The sequence below is a fragment of the Populus nigra genome, chromosome 8 (genome assembly GCF_951802175.1).
Source record: "Populus nigra chromosome 8, ddPopNigr1.1, whole genome shotgun sequence".
Classification (NCBI taxonomy): domain Eukaryota; kingdom Viridiplantae; phylum Streptophyta; class Magnoliopsida; order Malpighiales; family Salicaceae; genus Populus; species Populus nigra.
Genome location: NC_084859.1, coordinates 3,581,776 through 3,607,023, shown reverse-complemented (window position 1 = coordinate 3,607,023; position 25,248 = coordinate 3,581,776). Strand labels below are relative to the sequence as shown.

The 25,248-nt window shown below is 32.8% G+C and overlaps 1 protein-coding gene across 2 annotated transcripts; it reads left to right on the top strand.

The window, feature by feature from the left end:
* Positions 1-11,301, top strand: LOC133702136 (uncharacterized). Of its 2 annotated transcripts, none has more exons than XM_062126375.1 (11): positions 1-424; positions 1,675-1,743; positions 3,237-3,329; positions 3,775-3,896; positions 5,678-5,873; positions 6,823-6,998; positions 8,091-8,220; positions 9,116-9,276; positions 9,966-10,045; positions 10,339-10,435; positions 10,914-11,301. In XM_062126375.1, the coding sequence occupies exons 1-11, from the start codon at positions 137-139 to the stop codon at positions 10,957-10,959; spliced, it is 1,458 nt and encodes a 485-aa protein (XP_061982359.1). In that variant the 5' UTR covers positions 1-136; the 3' UTR covers positions 10,960-11,301. The 2 variants fall into 2 exon arrangements, with proteins under 2 accessions (XP_061982359.1, XP_061982358.1); XM_062126374.1 differs by having other exon boundaries at positions 10,902-11,301.
* Positions 11,302-25,248: the final 13,947 nt, after the last annotated feature.

The window sequence follows — 25,248 nt, the reverse complement described above, 5'->3', positions numbered from 1 at the left end:
TTTTTCACACCCCTAGCTCCCACCACCTCCCTCTCCACTCATCCATCCTCACCATACAATATCACAACAAAATCATGGCCATGGCGAGCAAGCCCAGAAACCTGTCCTAAACCCATCTCCTTGCTACTTCTCTTCAATGGCCATCACTGCCACTGTGACAACAGCAACCCTCTCCCTCCGCCCCTCGCTAACCTTCTCTTCACCATTGCTGCCATCTTCTTCTTCTTCTTCTTTCTTTACAGGTAAGAAGTTTGCTTCTCCATCCATATTAACTGTGAGGTTCAGCAAGACCAAGACAAAGGCCTATACCAATGGTCCTGGGCCTTTCGTCTACGCTTCTGGGGATTACTATGCTACTCTCGGGGTCCCCAAATCTGCTACCAGTAAAGAAATTAAAGCTGCTTATCGAAGGTTAGCTCGTCAGGTAACCACCTAACAATCTTGGGCCTTCTTGAAAAAAATGATTTCATTTAATTCTTGGCTTTCTGGGAAATGTGAACGAATAGCAGCAACAAGTTCTTGATGGGGATTGAATTTACAAAGTTGTTAACTTTTACTGATTTGAAAAGATTATAAATTCTGGAATTGGAAGATTCTGGTTCTTTTGAAGGTTCTTCAGATACCAACATGAATAAAAAATGAGTTCTTGATTGTTATTTGGTTGTTCTTTGGGATTTGTGGGCTGAGGATTAATGTGAGTGGAAGCTTTGAATTATTGTTGTTTATTGAGTTTTGGATAATTCGTCTTTGAATAGTACGGTAACCCTTCATGCTTTTTTCTTTGAACTGCAGCCTCGTCCTGTGTACATGGTAGTGTGTTAAAGCTATGCTTTTTGGTACAATTCAAAGCATGCATTTTTAGAAATTCATGATACTCAGGCCTTTATGATCCGCTTTATAGGGATCTGTGATCGTCCTAATGAAGAAGCACCGTGGTTATATTTCCTTGGTCCATTTTATTTTATGGTTTTCAGAAATGCTATATCAGGATATTATGTTTTCTCTTATGAGATTTAGCAGGACTTGGAAAGACTGATTATGTTGTCCGTAACTTCACAGTCTTAAAATTTGAGTGATCGTAGGCTCTTAAAATCATTTCTTAAAAGTTTCTTGGTCAGAAGGAGAGCAATATAGATGGATCTTTCAGACCTCCACATGCAATCTTCAGTCCAAGGAGGCGGATTTACCCTCAAGGAACTTGTTTTGGTTAAAGTTGTCGATTGGCATCCTGAATGTCCCAATGCGGGAGTGCCTGTCATCTATGAGTCCTCACGTAAAAATATCTCAAGAAAATGATATCCAAGGGCATCCTCTCTTATGTTCCGAGCATTTATCAGCCACTTACGAGTGCCTGTAGATGGCCAATTGTCAGCTATAAGGCAAATGATAGAGATAATCCTACCATTGCAAATTAGAATGCACATCCTGCTTCCATTTGTTATCTTATATACAATGTGCTTTAACTTCACTAGATGTGCTATAATCATCGATAAGAAACAACTGTGTTGATGATTGCACTGCTATGCAAGGATTATTGATAGTTCTATTGTTTTTTCTATTCTTTCTTCTTTTTCTTTGGGGGGCGGGGCTGGGCTTGCATCCTGGTAGAAATTTGAAGACAGCCTCAAACATCTTTTTTGTCAAGGATTGCTTTAACTTTTACAATAATTTCAGTACCACCCTGATGTCAACAAGGAACCAGGAGCAACTGAAAAGTTTAAGGAGATTAGTTCTGCGTATGAGGTATGTATAAGAAATCAAATCCAAAATTTGCCCCTGAATTTTCAAGACAGCATATTGACTAAATTGTTGTGGTGTAGTATCCTAATTGACGAGCTTTATGTCTGGGCAGGTTTTCATTATCGATAATGCTCTTAATAAACCATGTCATGAATCTTGCTACATTTCTTGACTTGTTTGGGTGGGGTACTGGATGGGTTACTGTATTTCTACATTTCTCACTTATTTATTATTCATGGATCTGATGCCAAGCCGGGTTGATCATTCTACTAAACACTAAAAGGAGTGGGGGATGACTCACCTCCCAGCAAAGGAGCCCCCCAGCCCCCCCCCCCCCCCCCCCCCCCCTTTTTGAAGTAACGAAACCTTGTGGAGTTCATGACCCATGTCATGAGTTTGGCTGTTACCGCAAATCTCAAGTCGATCCAATATGTCTCTGTCTCAATATTAAAAGAAATATCTTCTTTATTTTTTTTCAAAGTCAAACCATGTTTTTTACTTGTCATCATAGTTGTTTTTGGACTTACCAAGTTGACTGAGTTACATCGAGGCAATTCTAACACGATTTAATTTTAAACCTGTGCTAGACAAGGAAGCGGGTTGCTTGATTGCTTTTGGACCTGCCAAGTCGACTAGGTCATGTTAGGGCAACACGGTTTAATTTTAAACTCGAGTCAGTAGGTTTCAAGGTTGACCTGCTGGGAATGCCAAATAGTTCCCTTGGCTTGGACATTTTTTTTTTATGTTTCAAAAGTTTTTTATCTAACACGCAGCGTAGCAAGGACTAATAAACTAGTAAGTCCTAATCAATCTTTTCTTTGGTAGATGTGTGCTCATTGTCTGATATCTTGGTTTTTTTCTGAACATATAACATCTGGTTTTTACCTTCTGATATTAAATGTTGAAAGTCTATCCAGAGTTAGTGTAATTTGTTGCATTATAGTTGATTGCTTTTGGACCTGCCAAGTCGACTAGGTCATGTTAGGGCAACACGGTTTAATTTTAAACTCGAGTCAGTAGGTTTCAAGGTTGACCTGCTGGGAATGCCAAATAGTTCCCTTGGCTTGGACATTTTTTTTTTATGTTTCAAAAGTTTTTTATCTAACACGCAGCGTAGCAAGGACTAATAAACTAGTAAGTCCTAATCAATCTTTTCTTTGGTAGATGTGTGCTCATTGTCCGATATCTTGGTTTTTTTCTGAACATATAACATCTGGTTTTTACCTTATGATATTAAATGTTGAAAGTCTATCCAGAGTTAGTGTAATTTGTTGCATTATAGTTTTTGCTCATCATCATTCTTACCTATCACAACACCCTTTTCCATAATCTCACTAATCATATAAAAACCCTCTGGCCTATATCAATCATTTTCATTTTACTTCTGTTGGTCCAATTTTTCTTCTTCCGTTGTTGCTTGCTTGAAGTGCATTTTTCTTTTGAAGCTTTTGCATTTATCATGTTTTCTTTTGAATTCTGAAGTATAATATTGTCAGGTGCTATCAGATGATAAAAAGAGGGCTCTGTATGATCAGTACGGTGAAGCTGGAGTTAAGAGTACAGTAGGGGGACCCTCAAGTGCTTATACGGTATTGCATCAATTTTTGTTCTTTAGTTCTTTCTCCATTTCTTTTTTTTTTTCCATTTTTTTCCTGATAATAATCTGGAGAAAAGTTGGCATATATCAGTAATTAACTAGGTTTCCTGTCCAGCAACTTTTGGAGTGTCATGCAGCACCCATGATTACTCTTCTATTGTGGGATCAATTATAGAAGGGCTTCCTAGCTCTGATGTAATCCACTATGCCAGCTAGTTTTGCCTCAATGACCTTACGCATGGCATGCCAATTTTTGACTATATACATGCAAACATTTAAACCAGGAAACTTTTGCCTATATATATGCCAACATTTAAAGTAGCAAACGACAATGGATCCCACCTTACACATGTTTATGCTAGTAAACTAGGTTACACCCATCTTCTACACTGCTATAAAGTTCAATGCATCTTACAAAATTACTTTTCCTTCTACAGACTAATCCTTTTGACCTATTTGAGACATTCTTTGGGGCGAGCATGGGTGGTTTTCCTGGCATGGAACAAACTGGGTTCAAGACACGTCGTCGTAGTACTGTTACTAAGGGCGAAGACATACGGTAAGTTAATATTTGTGTACATCTTTTCTTTTCCTTTTCTTTTCTTTTATCGCTATGCTGGCTGATGGTTCTGTCATTTGTTTCATTTGATGTAGCCTGGATGTATAGTAGGATACCACTAGTGTGGTCCAGTTCGGTTACAATAAAAGACTTATCTTTTAACACATCTAAACCTGCGCTTGTTAATTGTAGCCCTGTTTCATTGATATCTCTACTCAGTTTAACACGACATGTACCTCCCAGTGATAGAAGGAAAAAAGATATCAGGGAAAAATAAACTAAGAAAATCATGGATAGAGACTCTCACACAGTGCACTTGTATAAAAGCTCTACCAGCTAATTGGCTCGATTTTTCCCCGTATTTAAGACTAACTGGTTTTATCGCAAAACAGAACTTGGTGATTAAAGAACAAGCATCGGAGTATATTAGTGCTCAAGTTACCTCTTATTTTGGGATTAAGGTTTTTCTTCAAATAAATTTGACCTATAGAAGGTGACTTGAAGATAAATTTGCTTGATAATATCTAGCTGGATGCCATTTAAATTGATTTAGCTTGCCTTTTAATTCCCCATCCTTCTTCTCTCTATCCTTTTGTTTTGTTTTGTTTGTTTGTTTCTCTCATTGTCTGTAACTGTTTTATAGTTCAGCTAATATGAAAGTGATATCCATTTCTTAAATTGTGGTTGTCTGGTTATGTGAGTTAATTCCACATTGGGTAAGTTAATTAACATCAGCATAAAGTGGGGAAGTGAGAGCCAAATACACAAGGATTTCAGCCTGTGATTTCCAACCTGTAAACTAGAGTCATTTGGGCTCTGTGCTAGTTTTACCCAAAGCCAAAGGTTATCCCCCTGTGCACAATGAATGATGTTATAGCTGAAGAGTCATGTTTGGGTGAGTGGTTGATGCAATAATGCAGCAACTCCTGCGGTTGTTTTTCTTTCCTGTGTTCCAGTGATTCAAAAGCATGTGTGACTCATATTGAGCAAGATGGAGTAATTAGTAGTCAGCTATCTCATGGTCGAGAGTCGACTCCTATGCTTGCAAGCTCTTTGATCTGCTGTGACACTTGGACCATCAAAAGTTTTCATTTGAAAGAGAATCCTGCTTTATGTGGATGGGACTTGCATGTGAATGGAGATTGTTGTGGTATCATATGTGTGTTAATTCTACTTCAGCTAGAAATAGACCAAGTGAGGGACTGACATGTTGAAAGCACCCATAAATCACACTGAATGACTCTAGCTGTTTTGGACAATTGTGGGGTCTACTTGTTTGTTAGTCCTATTTCAGCTCAGTGCAGGTTTTTCCAAACACACTTCTCAAGCATTATTACAACAACTCTCTCCCTCTCCTTTAAATCTTCCAATCCTCTTCAACTTCTAACTAGCGTTCAGAATGTTTTGGCCAGCTTTCTGGGAGCTTACATCAAAGTAACAGATTTCTAAACTCTAGCCAAATGATAGCTGAACCAAACCAACACAGTGTGCCTTTTAGAATTTCTAGCATTTTCCTTACTGGAATTTTGATTGTATAATGTCCCGTTCCATGAAAACCTTGTTTTCTGATTATTTCTTGAATTGTGGAAACAAACAAAGCAGATCTGCATAAGTGGCTTTAATGATGTCGGTTCATACATTAATTTGAAATGACACGTGATTCCTGTAATAGCACCTTGTTAAGGCTACTGTTTGTAAATTAATATTTACTGGTATTTGATAGTCCTCAAGTTTATACTGGAATTGCTGTTGATTGCTAACAGCTAAATTTATTGTTTCAGCTATGACATTAGTTTAGAATTCTCTGAGGCCATATTCGGGGCAGAAAAGGAGTTTGAGCTTTCTCATTTGGAGACATGTGAAGTTTGTGCTGGTACTGGCGCAAAAATGGGTTCCAAGATGAGGATATGCTCAACCTGTGGTGGCAGGGGTCAAGTTATGAGAACTGAGCAAACTCCCTTTGGTTTGTTCTCACAGGTAATAGGGCATACTTCTTTTGAGCTTTCTGGACTGTTCATCATTGCTATTCTCACATGGTGTGAAAATTTGTATATAAAAATGAAATTCCAGAAGTCTAATCAAATCTTTTCTTGAATTGGAGCTTTCTCAACATTTCCATAGCTTAGTTCCACAAGGTTTGAGCATCATTATGATGCTCTGGATAGTTGTAAAAACTGCAAATAATTGCCTGCTATCAAAATGAATGGAAGGTACTTTATTGGTGCTGTGATTTTACAACCAATTCAATTAGGGGGGGGGGGGGGGGGGCGATGCTTTTCAAAAAAAATAGCTGCCTAAATCCACAATTTCTCAAAATATTTTTTTTCCTCAAACAATATGATTGTGAATCCATACGAACTATCATCTTTAGTGCTAGGAAATAAACAGAGTTCATGGAAATATGCTCTATTCCCGGCAAGCTATATTAATAGGCTCCGAGGAAAGCAGAATAAGTTCTTGCTAGTTTCGTTTTTCAGAAATCAGGAAAAAAGGAGGACATTTAATAAATGGGTGGATGGGATGGTGCACAAATGAATTCTCGTGTGATAAAGGTAGCAACAGCAGCATTGAGCAGGTTATATGGCTTGGCAATATGCTAAAAATTAGAGGGGCACCTTGCTGGAGTGATGTTATTTGGTTCAAGAACTTTTCTGTAGCAAAACTATAGTAGAAAATATCACATGAACATAATATGGAATGAGTTATGACTTCATGCATTGCATAAGAAGAAGTCTAAGAGAAAAATTGAATTCCAGATTAGATCATAGAAACTTGACAAGTTAATAAATTTTGTAATTTGTTTTTTTTTTCTTGTATTTTGCTTACAACAATTTTTATGAAGGGTTTATCATGCGTTATTCTTTGTAAGATCCATCTTTCTTTTCCCTCCTCAGTGACTTGCAATATCCATCTTTTTGTGTATTAGGTTTCTGTCTGTCCCAATTGTGGTGGGGATGGCGAGGTCATTTCTGAATACTGTCGAAAATGCTCTGGTGACGGGCGTATTCGTGTTAAGAAAAATATCAAAGTCAAGGTCCCTCCAGGAGTTGGTGCAGGCAGTATTCTAAGAGTAGCCGGAGAGGGTGATGCTGGACCAAGAGGGTATGTCAATTAAACCTGTCTTTTTGTATCTTCAATCTTCATCTTGTTCTTTGGCAAATCATTGCAAGGAATTTGTTTTATTTTGTCTGTGCAACATACGTTTGCTTTTGATTAATGCTTCTCAAATATATACATGACTTGATTATAAATGGCTACAGTGAACAAATGGGTGATAACTAATTGCTAAGAGGAATCAAGAATTAAACTCGCAAGCCAAATAGCACATTATACTGTGTCCTAATGCATTATTTGTCAGAATTAAAATGAAACAGTGAACTGCTTGTTGATGTGGTAGCTGATATTCTACTTGATATGAATCAACTTGAAAATGGTTCATCATTCAGATCTATGTGCTAAATTTGAAATCAATTTGTTTTGCTTTCTTTTCTGAAATATGTGCTTAAATACTAGTAAATGCTATTCTGGTGTGTTTTTAGATTGATTTGTTGGCGTCCTGCTAATTTCATGAGTTGCAGTTGTTCTCATTGTCTGCATTGCAGTGAGTTCACTCATAGGTGCTGTTATAAAGTGGTCTTGTGAATGTGATGTAGGCTTCAAGGTTCTTTTGATTTAATTGTTCTACTTGTCACTGGAACAGAAGATTCATGTGATACTGATCAAGAGTTCCAACTCATCATCCATGTTTTCTTATGCCTTTTCCTCATGGTGATGTAGAATTTATGGAGGAAATTGAGCAAAAAGATTGAAAACCTTGAATCCGAAGATTCATTCACCAAATCATCTCCAAAATACATGGAACATGTGTATTTATGCAATATACAAGCACATAAGGACGCTAAAGAGTCTTAATTAAATTAGGAAATAGACTAACGCTCCTAATCAATAATTACTGGATGAAATAAACTTTTTTCCTGAATAACGGTAGAAAATTCCTAAATATAAAATTATGAATAAATTCATAAAATGTATTCTCCTTGCATTCATCAGCTCACTTTTTTTCTTTCCTTTATGTTTATCACAGCATTTTTTTCTTAAGCGTCACAACTGATCACCTAATGTTTATATGTATATCTTCCAAAGGTTTCACACTGAACATGATTCTAAATCAGTAATTGATTTTGATTTTTGCAGTGGCCCTCTAGGGGATCTTTATGTGTATCTTGATGTTGAAGAGATAACAGGAATCCAAAGAGATGGCATTAATCTCACCTCAACAATATCTATCAGTTATGCTGATGCAATACTGGGGACTGTTGTTAAGGTTATATTTTTATCATCTCAGTTAGATCTATGCATGCCTTAATTTTTTACTTTTGTTCATCTAAACTAGTGATAGTAATTAAGTTTATGAAACATTAAGCACATAAAATATTCAGTTTGTGCACCACTGCAAAAGATAACATATTAGAAAATCTCGCTTTTGCGTAGGAGTGGAACTATGATACTGAATTGCAGAGTGTGACCCTTTTCACTGTCACATTCTGGACCATTTTAAAGATGCTCTTTTATTGGTCAAAATCACCTCAACTACCAGATTCCAGAGGAGTTGTAAAATTACAGAGACCAGCAGATGGGGCTTTTTTTTTTTTTTTATGGTTTCACAGTAAAACTTATGCTGATTGATTATTGAAGTGGTCTGTAAATGTTGAGCCCGAGTAGTTGATGGTCTCATTCAGATAATGTTTGAGCTCAAGTCAAATTTCTTCTTGGAAAAGTTTTACATGCATAAGAAGAGAAACTTATATTGTTCTTTTTTGATAAAAAGTTGAAACTATTCGAGGATGGTCCAATGGAGCCGGAATCCCTATTTGTGCATAAATGTATGCAAATGAGATTAAGTTGCTACAAGACCTTTCCAACTTCATCTATTTTTTTGTTTCCTGAAAATCTCTAGAGAGCAATAATCGTCCAAGCGGATTGGTGTAATAAACACATTGATCCATGCCTGGAACAATTCTAGGGTAGGGTGGAGACCATTATGCTAGAAGACCCCAATTTTAACATGTCATCTTTTGATTCTTTCCTTTGCAATGACATTTTTTTAATTTGGTCCTTTAACTCTCTGCATATTTAGCTTGTTAGCATACAATGTTCAGAAGGCTGAATAATACAAAATCTCTGTGCACACTGAATTGTGATTTCTGCATTTAAAACAGGTGAAAACAGTTGAAGGAATGAGTGAGCTTCAGATTCCACCTGGTACACAGCCAGGGGATGTGCTAGTCCTGGCTAAGAAAGGTGCACCTAAACTGAATAAACCATCCATCCGCGGTGATCACTTATTTACTATTAAAGTTACAATACCGAAGCGTGTAAGGTATGGACTTATTTTCTTTTTATCACGTGGTCAATATCACAATAACAACATTTATTGTTATGTTTTACTTCTTATTCTCTGATGCCATATTTTTTGTAGTTTTCACTTTGGCTTTTGTTTTGCTGTTTGATCTTTATTAGCCCTTTTCAGTTTCATTTTTTTAACCATTAAAATGGTGTTTTAGGTTTCTGCTTGTTTGAAGATCACAATAATCTGTCACTTGATACGATAGGCTATATGATGGTTGATAGGAAACTGATAATGGCTGATTGGGTGTAGTTTAAGTTTGATATATGCAATATTCTTTTTAATGTACATTGCGAGCTTTGGGCTAAAATGGTGATTTAGGTTCTTATATCTTGTTTGACAATGCTAAGATGGGCTCCATATGTTCAGTATAAAACTGATAATTTCTGTTTCATTGTAATTATTAAGATAGTAATGGGTAATTTTCATTGTATTTTATTTATCTTTTATCTTTTTGTTTATATTACTAAGCTTGACTGATGATTATTGCTTAACATAGTGCTTAATTGCAGCTCTGTTGTTATAAACTCCTCTTCTCATTTATTTTGATGCTTCTCGTGATCATATTTTGGTGTTAAGAATTTGCATCTTTACATACCATCAAACACATAATTAACATCTTTACTTGAGCTTAACTCCAAAGTGTTGCTTATGTTTATCAGTGCCAAAGAACGTGAATTGCTTGAAGAACTTGCTTCACTGAGTGATAAAAATATCTCTCGATCACGAACTCAGCCTGCCAGTAAGCAATTGTTTGCTATTTGTAGATGATATCATGCTATCCAATTCACAAAGTGCCAAGTGTTTGATATTTGTAATTTGCTTAATATATGTTTTTCTCTCTTGAAATAATGACAAAAATAACATATTCCTTGGGTAGGATTTGACTATCTGAAATATACATGAACATGACGAGTTTTTTTATTTTGTTTGTGAATGGAATAAACAAATATTCCTATATTTTATTTTAATTTTATTAATGTGTATTGTCTGGTGTAATGCAAGATGAGTATGCCATTTGTTTTGTTTCTGCAGCCAGAGATCAGGAACGCGAGGTGGAAACTGTTTCCGAGACAACTGAAGAATCAAGAGATCAAAATGACCCATGGCAGAAGTTGAAAGATTTTGCGGGGTAATATTGTTATTCATATCCTTTAACTGCATTTGTCTGTTAGTTTGCTCGCCCATCACTGCATGCTGCTTCGTATTTTTTTAGGAGCCATTCTTTCTTAAAATCTGGGCAGTTGTCACCTGCCTTTTGTGACCTATTCTTTCAATTCTTAAAGCATCAGGAGACCAAAATGACCTGTGCTAATTAAAACTCTTGACTAGATTATGCGAGCATCCATGCTTAAGAAGTTCTGCCTTGTCTATAAATATTTGAATGAATTCCTATCGCAAGGCTTTATATTTTCAAAAGGAAATCATTATCTGCACTGCCATACAAAGCCTTGCTAATTGAATTAGTTATTTCTGGGATGTTGATTTCCTTCGGTATTTATTTCAACAGTTTTCTTTTCTTCATTTATTTGCTTGCCCTCGCTGGACACACACACACACACACACACACACATATAAACATTAATCCATATAAGCAGTGACATTTACAGGTCTCTCACAGACGGTGCTCTGAAATGGCTGAAGGACAACCTCTAAGTTGGTGGTGACATCCGAAGTCACTATAGTAGCAGCCTTTGAGCTTTACATTAGCCGTAGATTTTTTGTACCATCTAGCTTGAAGGACTAAGCATTCATTTACTCTGATTGCTTAAAGAGACATCTCTCGGCATTGTGTTGAAGAAAAATTCAATAGCAACCTGGTGGAGAATCTTTCATTTCTTTCTTCCTTTTTTTTTTCCCTTGTAAATTCAACTCTAGACAAATTGATATAGATTAGCATCTTCAAGTGTAAAATTGCATTCTATGAGCTGGTTAGAGCTGCTGCCAGTAAATACAATAATTTCTATGATATCACCAAAAAGAATAATTCTATGAGCAGGCTATAAAGCAGCAAGGGCCAGGAAATATGATGAGTATTTGAGCAAACTATCGAACATACAATTTGATGTCATGAAAATGGCTCAATGATCCCTGCCTTTCAAGTAAATGTAACCATTGCCATTGTTACAAGATCAGGATCCAGGCTTGATTGCAGGTTGGTGGGTCAATCTAGGGGGGTTTTTTTTTTTTAATAAAAAGATTGTTTTGCTTATTTTTAAATTTTTTTTATTTTGGTTAAAAAAAATAATATAAAACCGATCTGGGTAAGCAACCTAGACTTTTGGCTAGTGATAATGATTATTTTTTAAAATGTTTTATTTTTTAGAAATATATTAAAATAATATTTTTTTATATATTTTAAAATTTATTATTGATATTAATATATTAAAACAATTTAAAAACATTAAAAAAAATAATAATTTCAAAAGAACAGGCACGCTGCTTCAGTAACTAACACTCCCTGAATAATGAACCCCAAGTCCTAAAGCTGGCTGGGCTGAAGATTGGATCGAAAATCCAAACCAAAAACTCAGCAAGGGGCAAAATCCCGTGAAAGAAATTAACGTTCAAAATTCCCATGCATTAATTCCCACTCCCCTCTTTATCGTGAACCCTTAGTTAGCCTTTTCTCCACGCCTCAACCTGTCTTTTTGCTACTACAGTGCTGTTTGAGATTGTAATTGGAATGTGTTTTTTATTTTTTTAAGAAAGATTTTGATTTTTTTGATTTTAAAATTATTTTGATGTGTGGATATTGAAAACGAATTTTTTTTAAAAATAAAATATTAATTTAATATATATTTTTAAATAAAAAATATTTTAAAAATAGTCTCTCTTGTACAATTAATATATCTCTCATACTACTTTCTCCATAACATATTTCCTATCAAAATGGGATTATTTTTGTTTCTATAGCCACACCGCTATTACCGATATTCATTACCAGAAAATTTAAAGGAGGCAGAGAAATTACTATTCATCTACACCTATTGTATTATGAATTATAATAATAATCTACAACGCATTGGTTTTTTTTTTTTTTTAAATTTTTTGAAAACTACTAATAATATATATTATAATGTGGATTATAATATTATGAATTACTATTCATCTACACCTATTGTATTATAAATTATAATAATAATCTACAACGTATTGGTTTTTTTTTTATTTAAAATTTTTGAAAACTACTAATAACATATATTATAATGTGGATTACATTAGTAATCCACAGTGTATCGCATGTTTTTTTTTGAATTTTTGTTATTATTGTTTTTTTTTAAATTTATTTTTGTCTATTTTATCTTTTAATATTGAAGTGATTAAGAATTGATCTTTATAATTTATTTTCTTTTATCTTGTCTTTTTATAGGGTTAACGTGATTCGCGAGTTTGGTAAAATGTTTTTTCTTTAATTAAACTTAACTTTACAATTATCTATTTTTATTTTTATATAATTAAAAAAATAATTTCGAAAAAACTCATGTTATTAAATTAAACAGCTCCTGTTTCTTACAGCTGTTTGTAAAAGAACCTATTTCTTCCATACTTTATTACAGCTGCACCAGCAAAAGAACCAGCTCCTAGTTTCAATAAATATTTCCAATCCTCTTGTTTGTTAAATTAAACAAAATTCGCAGCATTAAAAACCGATTCATGGAGTCTTCGAACTTATTGGTGTTTGCATCCAATCTTTTCATGCTGGATGCCATCATGAATGACTGATATCCAAGTCCAATGAACTGTTGCAGAGACTGCATTTACAATGAACTGGGATATTTGGGGCTATTTATGATATCGTAACCAGGATTCGCTGCAACATTAGCCTGTTAAGTCTCTGGTTTCAGGACATATGCCAGAAGAGTAGCTAGCATCTTCATCTCTGACTAAGACCCTCTACAATCATACCAAGCTTTGAGCAATCTACATCCAAATTCCTAATAACTTGCTACTTTGTCAGTGATTGCGGGGAAAGGACTTGCGTTATCCAAAACCTTTCTCATTGCTCAACCAATTACTAGTAAGTTCATATACAATTTAATAGGAATGAATACAACTAACCAAATCAGACATGTTGCTCGATTTTTCTGTTCAAAGCATTAAGCAAATATTAGATTGAGGCAGGAAAGGATGCATATCAGAAAATCTCTGCATGACTGGTAGTACTGGTATAAAAATGGCTGAGAAAATCTAATTACAGCTTCAAAATCTCTTGCCCCATATCCCCATTTGCTTTTATTTGAATTAATGATAACGTAATAAACCTGATGAAATGATTTCTAGGTGATGAAATGCATGACCTTCTCTAATCTTGTCTCATGAAGCTAAGCCATATCTCTACTGTTACTGCTTCATGAGGGAAGACTCCAAGTTTAAAATAATAATAAACTTGATACAAGCCAGCGCCTGTGCTCAGTTATAATTCTTGGTGATATCAATTCTTTTTAATACAAAAAAATATTTAGACAATACCATCATTATTATTTACACAAGAAAAATTCATGACCTAAGTTTTTTGTATAAGTTCACTTTATTTAATCTTATAATGAAAAAACACAATCATAGTAAATTAACTGAATTAAAAAATGATCATAATGTAAAAGAGCAATTGCTGATATTTTGAAAATATTTCTATAATTTTACCTGAGAGATGGAATATAATAAAATAATATATAAAATATATTTTTAATTAGATAAAATAAGAGAATATACCTAATATATTTTAAATTATTGAATTTTTAAGAAATTACATCAAAATTATTAAAAAAGAAAAAAAGAAAAAAAGAGGTTAAATGTGTAAGCCTACAAGCACGTTGTCTATTTTTTTTGAAAAAAAAAACAAATGAAACAACACGGCATACGAGATGATAAACAATATGTTGTTTTCTAGTATCATCAACAACCACCTCAGTTGGTCAAAACATCAAGTTCTAACCTATTTGATATTAAAAAAGAAATTTATTTTCCAATTTTTTTCTCACTTTAAACATTAGTGACTAAAAAAATGTTGAAGGGCTAAAAAATATATTATATGTAACTATTGCAATCCATAATGGATTGTGTTATCTTCCTACATTGCATTTTCATCGGTTATTTTTATCATTCTCCCACCTCCAATCTCTTGCATGTTCATGATTTCAAATACCATTTTAAGGTTTATGGAACATTAATTTTGTAAAAATAAACTATAATTATTGCTAAAATAACAATAAAAAAATAAAGATAAAATTTGACATTATAAAAAATTGACAGTCCATTTGCTATTTTGGAGAGAGTTAGATATTGAAACTTAGAAGAGGAAAGAGAAAAGAGAGGAAAAAAAAGGTTTTTAAAGCCAAATTAGAGTTCTTCCACCAATATGCATCATTAATTAAGGTATATCTCGTTGAGATGACTCCAATTGTATCAAGAAAGGTGCCTTTTAAGCTCACAATGCGCCATATATGCTGCCACATTTTAAGTGACTTTCTTGTTGGTGCGTGTGTTATACATACCAAACAATTTTCCCCTTTTCATTCACTTCACTACCTGATTCAATGAAAAAAGGGGCTTAAAATTTGTTTTAAGTTTCATATTCAATCCCAAAAGCTTTAATTGTTTTAGTTAGATAAGATTAAATTTTATTGTTTCAAATCTGATTATAAACTGAGCTACAAAATCATTCCTTAATATTGCATCAACCCAATACCAAGCCAACCAAATCAAATCATTAAGCCCAAACTCAAACCAACTAAATATAAAAGGTTTAAATTAAAAAAAAATCTAAGAATAAAAAAAAAAGAAAATATATTTTGGAGCACTATTACAATCCATATTGGATTGTGTTTTGCTCCATGTTAATTTCACTACCTCTTTTACAACATGTTTAGAATCAAATCACATGTTGAATTTAATTTAATTCATAAACAAATTTGAATTCAATTAGTAACATATTAAATTTTTTTATCTTTGAAATAAAATATTAAACCATATAATTAAATTCAATTATACTATTGGGAATACTCATAGACAATCTTGACTATTTTACCTTTTATTTAGAAATTATTTTTTTACAGAAATCATTTCATTTTACAACAAGGACCTTTATATTTATTTAAAATGACATGAAATATAGGCATTTTAAAGAATATGAAAATAAACCTAACTCATATTAATAGTTTATTATATATATATATATATATATATATATATATATATATATATGTGTGTGTGTGTGTGTGTGTGTGTGTGTGTGTGTTAAAAAAGCTTTTCGAATAAAATCTTTTCATTGGAATGTTGAGCAAAAATAATTCTAGAAATATTCCAATAAAAATTCTTGATTTTTTTCTTAAATTAAACTTAAATAAAATAAATATCAAACCAACACAAATCACATTGCCAAATAAACAAGTCAATGACTAACATAATTTTGACAATGTTAATAATTAAAAAAGATACCACAATTCTTAGTTCAAATATTTCAAAACATATCACCATACAAATCATGCAATAAGAAGTTTAACTTTAAAAGTAAGCTTTCGACAATTACGTAAATAAATTTGTGGCAATTGCATAAATATTAATTCTAATTTTTATGCATAACTTGAACGCTTCAATAACATATTATCAACCTATCGTTTTTTTTTCCAACCATTCAAAGAATAACTCTTTCAAATATCCAAAAGATATTCTAATAATATTAGGATGATTTATGAGCTATTGAATTGCTTCAAAAAGATTTGATGCCTCCAATCCCAATTTTCTCATTGCTTCAATTATCTTGGTCGGCTTCCAAACTTGATGGTTTGTGTTGATAATAGCTTATGCAATATTATTCATTGCATAAGTCATCTTGTTAAATTATAAAGAATAATCACTTGTCATTGGTGCTTTTCATTCTGTAGTTTTCAAAGATGAAGTTACAAACAATGATGGAGTAAATGATAATGGACCTTGTGTTCTTGGTATTGATGAAGCACTTTCACAATTATATTTATAAGGATGCAATTTATTTAAATAAATCTCATTATTTCCTTGCATCTCATCAATGCCATCAATATCCATCTCCTTTCTCTTTTCCCCTATCTTCACACTTTTTTCCTAACACTCTTGACTTAAGCTTTAGTTATTATATCTTTCTCATATATCTCTCCAAGAATGTATAAGTGATGAAGAGGCTTTCCTCAAATAAGCTTTAGCTAAGGATTGACCTTGTAACAATTAATAAATAAATAAAACAAACAAACAAATTAATATAATTATAATTAGAAAATACATAATATAAATCATATCTTGAAACCTTACTTAACAACTTAAACTTTTAAATTAAGATGAATCCTTGACACAATATCAAAGCCATAATGACCAAATAATCACAAGTTTGAATCTCTCTACCACCATTCTATTTAATAAAATTAAGCACAAGTTAGTATGAACATGTGCAACTTTCAAGTTTAAATGACTTTCATTTGAGGGAGGTATGTTAGAGAGTGATATAAATCATATCTTGGGGTCTCACCTAATAACCTAAACTTTTATGCTGAGATGACTTTTTTATAATAATGATGATGATGATGATGATGAAAACTAAATCATAATATTCAGTTAAGTTATGTTATTAGAAAAAAAAAGTTTTTTTTTGTATTTTACCTTCTCTTGCTAAGAAAGTACTTCTGTTTATTTTAAAATACTTCAATTAGTACACAGTTAGCACCCTATTAAGAAAGAAGAAGGGTGATTTTACATAAAATTGATGCCCTAATAAAAAGACCTCCAACTTTAGAATATTTGGTTACCAATTTTTTCTATAGGCTTCAACTGATGATTTCACTACCCCTTTTGTCTTGAACAATCTTGTTTTACCGGCTCACTTATGATACTATTTCTCTCATCAAATAATAATTTCTTTGAAAAGATGAAAATCCTTTTTCTTTCCAGTAAGGCATGCTCTCTCCTTTCTAAACTAAGCTTTCTAGACGGTAGCATTGCTAATGTTTTTCAAGCTTCTTCATTGCCATGGTTGCACCCCTCTTTCAATAAAAACATGCAACTTCCACTCAAAAACCTTATTTTAGAAGTGAAATGCTTCTCTGTGACAACTTGCTTACCCTACCCTCAATTAAGATAACTCATACAATAAGTAAATGGGATGGGTTTTGTAAACTTTCACATTGTATATAGATGAAAACGCTCATTAACCCTTTTTAAGAAAGGAAGATTTGACAATTATTCATTTTTTTTATTTTTGGGAAAAAAAAGAAAAAACTCAAACATGCTTAAAAACTCTTGGTTTTTTTGTCCAAACTAGATATATTTTTTGTTTGGAAATTGGGTTCCCAATAAAACACCAAAAGATCCCGAACATTTTTCTAAGAAAATTGCAAAAAAAAAAAAAAAAATTCCCAATAGATTCATAATTTTGTAACATTTTGAATTTGAATTTTTAAGACCAATATATATGAATTGATGGACCAAGATTTATCAATATTTTTTAAACAACTTTTTATCAGCCCAAACCCATTTTAAAGACGGTTTGAGCCCCAGAGGACCTGAAAACAAGTTTGGACTAAGCATCAGATGCTTGTCCTAATGCCCCTCGGATCGTATTGAGCGACCGGAGCATAATCTTTTGAGTCTAGATTTATGGCCTAGACCTAACACTTGACCTCCTGGGATTTTTTATTGACCTGCTTTTTAGCTTGGATTTTACTTCATTTTATACCCCTAGGTGTACAAAAGTCTCTCATTGCTTACCACATTTTTATATTATTAACACAATTGTAAGAGATTTTTATCCTTTATTAATATTTATGTCAGGTGTATTTTTTCCTCATTAATATTCGTGTAAATGATATTTATCCCTCATAAACATATATGTAAATGATATTATTCCTTAATCTTGCCAGGGTGAAATGACTTGCCAGCCTCTTTATTCAAACAAAAGAACAAAGTTCAAAAAGTATAAACACCTCATGAACCACTAAGGTAAAAGATTCATAATTGTTTTATTCTCAACATATACACATAACACCATTTTCTCACATAACATTAGTTTCATATCATAACAAGAACAAACAACATTGTTCTTAGGATTTAATGCTTTTTTGCATATTTATTGCACACTCTCTCCACAAAGATATGGACCAAAACATTTAATTGTCCCTAAATCCACCAAAAAAGAACTGTTTTACAGGTATCAAGATTCCTACATCAAGCTACCACCTTCCTTAGTTATGAAGAATAAATCAAATAGTAAGAACACTTGATTAAACCCATTATCAAGCCACCAAAAAACCCTATTCCTAAGCATCTTGGAATGTCATTAAGAATATATTTTCTTTAAATATATCATGCATATATGAGATTTGTATGTATATTTGTAAACTAGTCTGAGAACTAACTACATAAAAAATTTGGGTCATTGGATTATCAGATTAATACCCGAGTCACTAAGTCAATTAGAGTAAATTATCTTACTTAAAATGGCAAACACTTCATTTTTTTTGAATTCCTTAGAGTTGACCAAGTCGAATTCGGATCGGGTCAACCAGGTTACTAAAAACTTAATCGGGCTGATATAGTTTCTCCATGTCCATGTCATTTTTTATTTAACTTAAAATTGGCCAAAAGAAAACTTCAAGTCATGAATTTATCAAATCATCCTACAAAGTTAGGTCAAACCGTATCTTTAAATAATTTAGTATAACAATAAATTTAGTTTTCATTAAATTTAAACTGGTTGGTCTAATGTGCAATAAAAAAAGTAGATCCAATAATAAGCCAACTTTATTTAATTTTTTAAAACTTAAAACAATTAAAAAATATTGTAAAATAACATAGCTCAAAAAATATTTATGAAAATAATATAGTTTCACGAGTTGCTATCATCATCTACGACTCATATGTTGCATTCAACATCTGTGACTCTTGATTTGCAGATGATAATAGGGACTCGTCCAAAAAATATGTATAAGATAGTTTTTTCCAACCCTCTAATTCCCTACCAAAAAAAAAAACCGACTTCACAATTCACAACCCAACTTTAAAATTCAGAAACACAATTTATAATTCATCATCTCGCCAACATAATTAAAAGATCAACAAACATCACAATGCATTAAAACTAACAATTAACAATTAATAATTAAAAAAATGGTTCACATAACATTTTATTAAATTTAAACTAAATGCATAATTTTTATAACATTAAATCATATAATCTAACTACATCTAAAAATCATCTCATTTAGTGGATAAGTCTAAAGCGCTTTAGCATACTCCTCCTATTAATGCTTACAAATCCAAACATTGAATTTATATTTTCATCATTATAGATAGGTACACCGACCTAACAAGTTGGACTAACCTCATTTTGTGTCATCCTCCAAGTAATTTCAACTTTAATTTCAAACATATTTCACCCAAGTCAATCACATAACATTGTAAATAGTTTGTTAAGAAACATATCTAATGTAGCACTTAAAAACTTAGTACCTTTTTCATTGTAAATGATACTATTGTTAATAGTACCAATATATAAGCTTAGTTTTCCAATATTACCAAATATTATGTCAAACAACACAACAAATCCCAAGCCATAATTTATATTATTGGGGTCAATCAATGTACATGATTTATCAACAAAACCTAATTCATAACCTAACCAAAGAAAACCCATGAATAAGAAAACTATTAACCCAATTGATGTATTTCATAGCCAAATAATATATTTATTCCTAATTCAACTAAATCCTTAATTTAACCTAAAAACACGAACTCTAACCCTAATTCATAATTAATAACAACAACATAAAATCATCAATTTTCTTTAAAAATAACAAAATTAACAATTCAAATCAATGTATTTTATAGCTAAGTAGCTTAATTAAAACAACCCTGATTTTTTTAAATCACTAATTTTAAACCCTAACATTTTCAAAATTAATAATTAACACAAATTATATCAAATTTATAGAGGGAAAGTGTGTAATATACCTCTAAGTGTTAAATGTGGATGATAGTAACCAATGGTGGTAATAACGACTGAATATTTAGTGACATGCGGGTAGAGAGAGAAAGAGATTACATTGTAGTGGAGAGAGAGGGCATGGTCTCACAGTGAAAGTGAGAGTGTTTTGAGGTGTGTGTGAGAGAGAAATGATTGTCGGTGATGGCGGAGACATGGGTGGGTGGTGGTTGTGGGGAGAAAAGAGAAATAAAAAGATAAAAGAGAAAAAAATAGATTTGAGAGTTCAAAATAGTTTGAAGTCACTATTGATAATGCGTCTAAAAAGTCATTATTGTTGAAAGCAACACATGAGTTACATATGATAATAACAACTTGTGAAATTATATTATTTTCTAGAAATAAAAAGATAAAAGAGAAAAAAATAGATTTGAGAGTTCAAAATAGTTTGAAGTCACTATTGATAATGCGTCTAAAAAGTCATTATTGTTGAAAGCAACACATGAGTCACATATGATAATAGCAACTTGTGAAATTATATTATTTTCTAGATATAATAGCAACTTGTCTTAAAAATCACTATTTAAAAATCACTATTGTTGAATGCAACACATATGATAATAGCAACTTATGAAATTATATTATTTTTCTAGATATAATAATAACTTGTCTTAAAAGTTATTATTGTTGAATGTAACACATGAATCACATTTAAAAATAACAACTCGTGAAATTATATTATTCTTCTAGATATAACAGTAACTTATCTTAAAAGTCACTTATGATAACATCAATTTATGAAATAATATTAATTTTTTAGATATTTTTTTACTGTATTATTTTTTTTAATTTTTTTTGTTGTGATAAAAAAACTCAACTTTATTCCATGGAATCCGAATTTTCGACTAGACTGGAACGTAGTCTAGCCCTTGTCCATCAAACCACACGTTGGCTTTTCACAGATCCCATATGCCTTTAGAAAAAAATCAGCGGTCAAGATTAGATAGGAGTTAGGTGGGCAATATGTGAATTATTTTGATAACTTCAATTTTTCTTTTTATTTATTTTCCTTACAAATTTATCCCTTTCTCTCTTTTATTTAGTTAAAATAATGGAATGAATTATGACTTGATCCCTGATTTTTTAATGAAATATTTATTAAATCCCTTTATTTTAAAAAATAAATATCAAGCTCCTAATTTTCTTATTTGATTGTAACCTAGCTTTATTTGCGAAGTTATGATTTTAAAGAAAGAGGACTAACATTAAAAATAATGAAAAACATAGGGACTAAATTATTATCTACCCTGTAATAATAATAATAATAATAAGTAGAAGAGGCCCTCAGCACAGCAGACTCGAAATCTGTTTAGGCCATAGCCTACCCCCTTGTGAGGAAGGTCCAATTTAGGGTTTTATTTGGTTCTTCTATTTCTTCCTTTTCTTTTCTAATTTCAAAGCTCCAAACTTTCAAAAGAAAGCTCTAAACTTTAGCTTTGCAGCTCATCAAGTAAGCCTCAAAGCCCAACACCATCATCATCTTCTTCTTCCTCCGTAATTTTCTTTTTGGGTTTTTTTTTTTTAAATTCAACTAATTTTCAAAAAAAATCAAGAAATTTAATTTTGTTTTTCTTCTTCTTCTTGCAGGGTGGTAGTTTCTTTTCCTGAATTGTCTACCTTCAGTTCAGATCTGTCAGTCAAGGTAAGAAGAAGTTGCTGTTGTTTCTTAGTAGTTTCTGCTTGTTTTGGTTGGTGGGTTTGTCTTAAAAATTGTCTTACTGTTTGTTTCAGTGTGGTGGGTTAAGGTTGTTCTGCTTGTTGGGTTTGATTCATAGTCCTGCCTCTGCTGTTTCTTTCTTCTTTTACTGTCAGTGATATGTAGCTCAGTTCATTTTTTTTTTGGCTAGGATCAGGGTTAGGGCTTTTTTGTGGTTGTATAGTTATGATATAGCTCATTTGGTGTAATTCTTTTGAGTAAATTCCTAGGAGCTTTCACTCTATACTGGTTGTTGGTTGTCCTAAAAAGATACGTCAAACTGTGACAAATGCAATCCTTACCAATTTTTCGAACCATTGCCCGTGAACATGTCTATTTCAACGTTTCCGTATGTTTGGTGTTTCTTGCTGGCGTAGACATTTTAGTTTACCAGTTAGGCATCTGTTATTTGAAAGTCTGTCATATGGGATATTATTGAACTTTCTTTAATGCACTTGAACGCTCTTATTCTGCATGTGTATATTGGACTGGATGCTAAATAGCTAGTTCTAAGAGCTCCATGATCAGTGTTGATCACCTGGTCAATATATCTGTTATTTTTCCCTGTGTTGACCTATTTGCCCACATTCTTTATATCCACCACCAAAAATAATTTAAGGGTATAGTTGTATAGGAGATGATAATCATGAACTGCATATGGGGGCCTCGAGCGAAGGAGATGAAAGCATGGATGATATGTGTCGGAAGATGATATTTAAGCTTAACTATTTTAATCTATTTGCTCTTCTAAGTTGTCTTATTTTGTTTTTAAGGGTGAATAGTATAGCTTTTTGTAACTATGTTCAAATATTTTGAGTTTCAGTTTGATTTTGTAATCTTAATTTTTAACATTTATATTTGTGATTTTTATATTATAATATTATACATATATTTTAATTGAATTTATAGCATAGCGCCTTGCTTTATTGAGGCGAGCGCTTAGGCAAGTGCATGGCGCTTTGGATGTTTGACAACCTTGATGCCTTAGGATGCCTTTTGCTTTTGACAACTCTTTCCATGATTAGTGTTTATAATTGAAGGTTATCAATTGATTCGGATTTGAACTTTTTACCATTATTGATGTTCCTTTTTGCTCAAAGTTGTAAAAATCCATTGATTGTATGGGAGCTTACTTGGGGTATTGCGAGCTTATTTTTTGTGCCAACATCTTTTGTTTGATATCTTTCTGAAGTTTTAAGAGGAATCCTCTTTACTTTGCTTCTTCTTAACTTGTAAGGTGCCACCACTTCATTATGAGTGCAACATTTGTCCTCTTGCCTGAAGAAGCTACTATTACTTTCATTACTTACTACCTTCTTTTTAACAATGTTCAAAGTAGTACACGTCAGTGTTGTCAAAGGTGAAAGGTGCCAAGCTTGTAAAATGCTCGAGGCGCTAGGCGCACACCCTAATGAACCAAGGCGATATGCTATAAATCAAAAAATATATATGTATAATATTATATTATATTATATAAATCTAAAATATATATCTTTCCAATTAAGATTAGATCATTAGAAAATCAAAAGAAAATATAAAATACAATAACATAGTCATATAAAGTTATATTTTTCACCCTTAAAACAAAATAAGATAATTTAAATAGTAAATAGATAAATAGATTAAAAAGCAAACTTAAATATCATCATCATCATTGTTCATTAATTTTCAAAAACATCTTCATCCATGCATTCCTGTTCTGTACTTGTGTTATTGTTCTCTGACTTCTATTCAATGCAAAGCGTGTTTGGTGTTTCTCTTCAAGTGTCCTTCCTTGATTGCATGTCTCCCACTTTAATGATTTTTTTTTCTTTTTTACCCTAATCTTTGTTTTTTACAAAAATACCCCTAAGTTGTTTCTTGTGGTAAATTAAAAAATGGACAAATAGGTCAAATTATAAATTAGTTAAAATAAAAGAAAAATTCAACAAAAAAATTAGTATTTCAATCAGGCACTTGCTTTAACGCCTGATGCCCACTCATGAGAGGCGCCTGCCTACGGCAGCACTTCATTAAAATTCATTGCTGGAGGCTAATAAAGGCGTTGTGGCCTTGCCTCGCATGGGCGAGCGCATCAGTGCCTTTTGACAACAGTGGTACACATTCCTTGCACACTATTTAAATGCTATTTTTTTATTTTTTTTTATCGTTGAGTTTGAAATTTGTTATGACTATTCTGCATATAGTTCTCCATCATTGTCTCATTTGTCTTTTCACGCCATCTAATTCCTGCAATTTATGCTACTGCAGGATCGAGCCTTATCATGGAAGTAGAAGACCCCATGAGTCCCACTATGGCAATTATCCCTGTGACACCAACAAATAACAATGGGCCACCCACTTCTGAGGAACAGCCTAATAAACGGAGGAGAAAGAAGTCTATTGTCTGGGAACACTTTACAATTGAAACTGTTGGAGCTGGTTGTATGAGAGCATGCTGTAAACAGTGCAAGAAATCATTTGCATATATTACTGGTACAAAGCTTGCAGGAACCAGCCACCTCAAACGACACATTGCCCTGGGGATCTGCCCTGTAAGCCGTCAGAAAAATGAATCATCACCATATACACCAGGCTTGAAAACAGGCCCTCCTAAGAAACGTTTCCGAGCATCTCCTGGATTCTCCGCCATTCCCTTGGATCAGGACCGCTGCAACCATGAGATAGCTAAGATGATCATACAGCATGATTATCCACTCCACATAGTGGAACATCCTGCTTTCATTGATTTTGTCCGAACTCTTCAACCTCATTACAATATGGTGAATTTTAACACCATTCAAGGTGAATGTGTGGCTGTGTACCTGAGGGAGAAGCAAAGCCTTTTGAACCTTATCAGTGGAATTCCTGGACGAGTCAATCTCACATTGTATTTGGGGACATCAAATCTAGATATCGGATATGCTTTCTTAACAGGTCACTTCGTTGATGGTGATTGGAATTTACAGCAACGGATCCTTAATGTTGTGACATTACCTTTCTATGATTCTGATTATGCCTTCAATGAAGCAATTGTGTCTTGCCTATCTGATTGGCAATTGGAGAGCAAGTTATTCACTCTTACCCTTGATCAATCCTTCTCAAATGAGACCATAATTGGAAATCTAAGAGGACTTCTTTCTGTCAAGAACCCATTTGTGCTCCACGGTCAATTACTGAAAGGGAATTGCTATGCTCGTGTTTTAAGTCGTCTTGCACAAGATGCACTCAGTGCTACAGGGGATATTGTCATGAGAATCCGTGA

Coding starts and splice junctions, on each gene's coding strand:
- LOC133702136 (XM_062126374.1), top strand. CDS start 137: ATGGCCATCACTGCCACTGTGACAACAGCAACCCTCTCCCTCCGCCCC. Junction 3,330..3,774: donor GACCCTCAAGTGCTTATACG/GTATTGCATCAA, acceptor TTCCTTCTACAG/ACTAATCCTTTTGACCTATT. Junction 9,277..9,965: donor ACAATACCGAAGCGTGTAAG/GTATGGACTTAT, acceptor TATGTTTATCAG/TGCCAAAGAACGTGAATTGC.